The sequence below is a fragment of the Ixodes scapularis genome, unplaced genomic scaffold (genome assembly GCF_016920785.2).
Source record: "Ixodes scapularis isolate PalLabHiFi unplaced genomic scaffold, ASM1692078v2 PGA_scaffold7__128_contigs__length_106722199, whole genome shotgun sequence".
Lineage (NCBI taxonomy): Eukaryota > Metazoa > Arthropoda > Arachnida > Ixodida > Ixodidae > Ixodes > Ixodes scapularis.
This window is the reverse complement of record NW_024609882.1, coordinates 65,170,489-65,175,059: the sequence shown is the minus strand read 5'-3', so window position 1 is coordinate 65,175,059 and position 4,571 is coordinate 65,170,489. Positions and strand designations below refer to the sequence as shown.

At 40.3% G+C, this 4,571-nt stretch overlaps 1 protein-coding gene across 1 annotated transcript in view; it reads right to left on the bottom strand.

Moving 5' to 3' along the window:
* LOC8028265 (amiloride-sensitive sodium channel subunit alpha) overlaps positions 1 to 1,083 on the bottom strand; it is a 31,384-nt gene extending 30,301 nt beyond the window's left edge. Inside the window, exons 1-2 of the mRNA XM_042286255.1 lie at positions 1,041 to 1,083; positions 804 to 919 (exon numbers count right to left, since the gene is read on the bottom strand). Coding sequence (XP_042142189.1) covers positions 804 to 919; positions 1,041 to 1,083 — 159 coding nt within the window. The remainder of the gene's footprint in view (positions 1 to 803; positions 920 to 1,040) is intronic.
* Between the last annotated feature and the right edge of the window lie 3,488 nt (positions 1,084 to 4,571).

The window sequence follows — 4,571 nt, the reverse complement described above, 5'->3', positions numbered from 1 at the left end:
ACTCGAGAGAAGCGCTTCGCAATGAGAGTGTGCTTCTAACTGTTTTCCGCAAAGACAAGCTTTTTTTTTTTTTTTCGGAAAACAAATTTTGATTTTTTCCTGATGGGCATTCAGTTTGCAATATATGTTATTTTCGTCAAAAAATTAAAAATGGTCAGCGCACACCGTCGGCCAATCTTATCTGAAAACGACCTGCTGCATCAGCCTCCCCCCCCCCCCCCCCCCAATAAGAACACCCAAAAACGAATCACAAAGCAGGACACGTGTTTATAACAGGCGAAATCCTTCGTTAAACTGTGGGTTGCTATACTCTGTTTTACACCCGAGTGAGCTCATTAAGCAGAGCCGAAAGGGCATACTCAAGGCGGTGGTCGGCTTTGTGTGTTTGGTACCCACCGAATAAAGCCACTTACGTTGAGAAAAGAGTGCTAGATTAAAGCACATTCGCTGTGCGTGTTTGCACTACCCGATGTTTGCAAGCGCACGAAGACTAGGAGGGGCATGGCAATGTACATTAAGCGTCGGTTGCCGTCGTACTTAAATTCAAACGAAGTTTATTGTAAGATATATGTCAACTTGGAAAGAATAAAATAAAACCTAAGGTGACTCAAATTTTCATTAATTTGGTAATGTGACTTCTGATAGACAGCAAGTTTTAGAATTTGTTTGCATTAGTAATGCGTAAAATTAATAGAAGTATTTCATCTACTTTTAAGTTTCATAGGTTCCATGGATCTGTCGACGGATCAACTTTCCCAGTTGTAAACTTCGTGAACATAAAATTGCCACGTTCGATGTCGAACCCTCCAGACGTAGCACAGCAAGTTTCTAGCGACTTCCACCGTTTTATTTTGTATTTCAGTCCCCAACCATTTCACTGACAATTGCCAAGATGGCAGCGGAGGCAGGCAGAGGCAACCTGTAGAGTAAAAAAAAAAAATAGTATTAGTTTTCTGCTTCAGCTTTGCACATTTAAATACAAAAAGTTTTAGAGCGCGTTGTTCTAGTTTTTATGACCCCTTTTTTATCGCATTTGATACCTGCGACAGAAAGCGAGTGCATAAGTTCAAGACTGCACAACATTGCACACTTTTTGTCATTTGCATAAAAAAAAACATGAATCATATTTTAAGATCTACACATAGACTGAGTGATGTCCCGAATTTTTAACATGTTTCTACCTATACAAAAAAAAAAACGTTTTATTTATGAAATTTTAAAATTAAAGTACTGCTTTAACATGCAGGAGCAACAACAAACATTGATAAATTCTCCTGAGCTGCTTCCATCATTTGTATATTAATTATCTGGAAAAATGGTGCTCCAGCATATTCCTTTTTTATTTTGACTTAAAATAATAAGACGAATTAAATGCTGTGGTCGCCTTATTAATTAACAATACAACTGTCTCGACGCTCACTGACCTCTTTATGAACAAGTGTAATATGATATCTCAAATAAACGTCACGCCATATCTTACTCTCAAATATCTAAAAAAAAAATTGTGCGCAGTAGCAAAAATCTCACATTCGACGTTTCGGAGCAGAGCCTGCTCTCTTTCTTGTGTAGAGAAATGCAGTTGCAGAATGCTTCGGTCCGATATCTGATACCCTCTTGGTCAATAATTGATTATTAGCCTTTTAAATCTCAAATAGTAGTATGACCACCGCCCATTCCAACGTAGCAAACCTCATAGGAATAAAGCTTTTTTTGTGACGGACCCCGTAAGTGATGACATCGCAACATGGCGCTGTTCTCTACAGAAACTGTTTCTAGGGCCAATATTAGGGATAAATGCATAAATACTCGACGCGATCGGTCTAGATTTGCACTATAAAAAAGTGACCTATTTGTAAGTAATCATACTTCTCAACATCTAATCATGAACACTTTTTTGTCATCGCACAACCATAGGCCATAATTGAAACCCCAAATGAAAATTTACAACCGGTTCTGCCATGCTAGCAGACGACGCGATGGCATCGCGAGCACAGTTTGGTCCAGTAGTGCTTTTTGATGGAATATGCAACCACGTTAAATGAAGTTGGTGACAAGCGACGAAATTTCAATTCTTCTGGTAAACTGTATGTGGAAATTTGGAAGCGAAGAACGCCCATGCACAGCTTTGATCGACGCTAAGGCGTGCGAGCGCGCGAACGCCTGCCAGTAGAGACTTCTGCCATGATTGAGAAGGGGTAAACCACTGCGAAGCCGAATCATGTATAATAACAAGTTACAACGACGAAGTTAACTGTATTAATGTGAACGTACAGGCCAGCACGTGTTTTTAAAAGAAACGTTATGTCTGCACATAAGTTGATTCAATGCACGTTTGTGTGATCAAACAAACTGTGTGTAAGCCATAAATGTAGTTGACGATTTTACGCAGTTTTTTTTGCTATTTGATATCTTGAAAAAAGCGAAAGAGTCAGCAGGTTTTCTTCTCACTGTGATTGTTACAAGCAAATACAAAACGCACTAATATATTCCGAGCCCGCAAATGATATTCTGGGATCGAGCGGCTTATGTAAGAGCGAAAATAATTGTTACTTCATTATACTGGAAAAAAAAAATGGCCCTGACGCTACTCGGATATCATATACTAAAGAGATGCTTCTCTCAGTGTACTTTTGAAGATCTGCTTATTTGTGATGATTTTGTCAGACAGTATTCCGTATCGAACGCAAATGCAATATCTCTTTTGAAACCTGACGAATTTTAATATGCGTGCTAGGTTTCCACATGTAATAGGATCAAAATCGTTCGATTAAACAAACGACTCAAACTGGTGCATAGCGAATACTTCAGTCATTCCGCATGCGTTCGTCGTCTGCTGGATTCATCCCGAGATATCACGGTGACCAAAAGATTTCGTCGCAAATATTTCAAAAACAGGCGGTTCTTGGCAAACTCACGGTGTGGTATATCTATTGTTTGTGTATGGTTAAATTGCAAGTCCGATGATTAATCGACCGTTCTTTCAAAGCGAGATCCTATCACATGTATTCGTCCTTAGCAATGCCAGTAGTAACGGTTTGTTTGGAGCACTTACACTCACCGGTAAATTAACCAATTTAGCCCCTTCTGCGAAATTTAGTCTGGATGACGTATTCGAAAACCTTGCTAAATTTCAAAACGCGAAGTTTGATAATATTGCTTTTATGTGGTTAAAACCCAGTGTCAAGATAATTCAGCGTATATAAGCAGACTGCTCTAAAAACACTAAGTTGCAAGCGAAAACGAATATCAGCAGGCGATACTTCGGTACGCCACAAACCGAATCAGATTCGGCACATGCACAGGAGCGCGGGTTGCTGGTGGTCTGCTTGTTTTTATACAGATTTCTGGAGCTGCTTTCAGCGTGATTGTGCAGCTCTCGATCCCTTGTCTCCCTCCTTTGGCACACGAAAAACAATTCAGTTACAAGTGTCGTCTTCAGTGATGGTAGCTTTAAGAAAATGCCGCGCAGCTTGCTGGAAGGCGGGACTTAATATGCATTAAGCACTAATACCATGATGTCTGAAAGTAGAAAAGGGAAATACCAGGAACAGATTGTTTGTTAAATCTAAGACACGTCATTTTAACATGGGTATTTGCTCACTTGATATTTTGCAAAAACAAAGCCAATCACAGATTCAGTGTAGTACAGGGCCTACTCCAGAGAAAGGAGATGCATATTAAAGCCAGTGACAGGTTTATTGTCCAAGGTAAGCTCCCCCCACAAAGCCCTCTACTTGTTCAACTTTGGCAGTACGAGTGCTGGAGAGGAGGAGAGGAACACACCTCCTCTTCAGCGTTTACTTTTTTGAAATGGAACAAGCAGAAGGCATTGTAATTCTCGTTCTGGTCGGGTCGCCGCGTAATTGAAGTCTTATTCTGAAAGTTTCAACTCAGATATTGCACTGAGCTACAGTATTTTTACGCCATTCAATGAGTTGGCTTATTTGGTAAATATTGCAGTGATGCGTTTTACGTTAAAATATTTGGTTTGGCCTTTATAGATGAGAGCGGATGCAAATAATGTACTGCAAAATGCATGCTACTCTACGAAGCTAGAATACACTTGCTGCCGACAGATATTGCGTAGTTAAGACAGCAGGACACGAAGAACCTTGGTGTTATATTTAGCTTCTAATTATGGTCGTGTGGGTTTCTGCCGCCATCAATATTTGTGGAAACTTGTCGAACAGCGGAGACAGCCGTCTCTGCTGACTTGGTGAATTAGGTATATTATTCCGTCGTCGGCTGCCTACTCCCTCGGCGCAGAACTAAAGGTCGAACATCGCAATGCGCATGCGTTCTCTTCCGCTCAGGGACAATTTGGCACTGAAGGCGGGTTTTTTAATCCAAATGATATGAATAGATTGTATTTTTTGGTAACGTTAATGTTGGTTTCATGCGATTGAAGGACCAGTGATCGCTGTAAGCACTCAATTATGACCCTTGAACACATGCGGTTAAACAATGGGTGTCTTACCTTGAAAGGTTGATCAGTTCGTCAAACTACGTCGCTTTATTTTATCCAGTAACGAAGTATTGGAACCAACTGATGCCGTATAGAATATATCGAA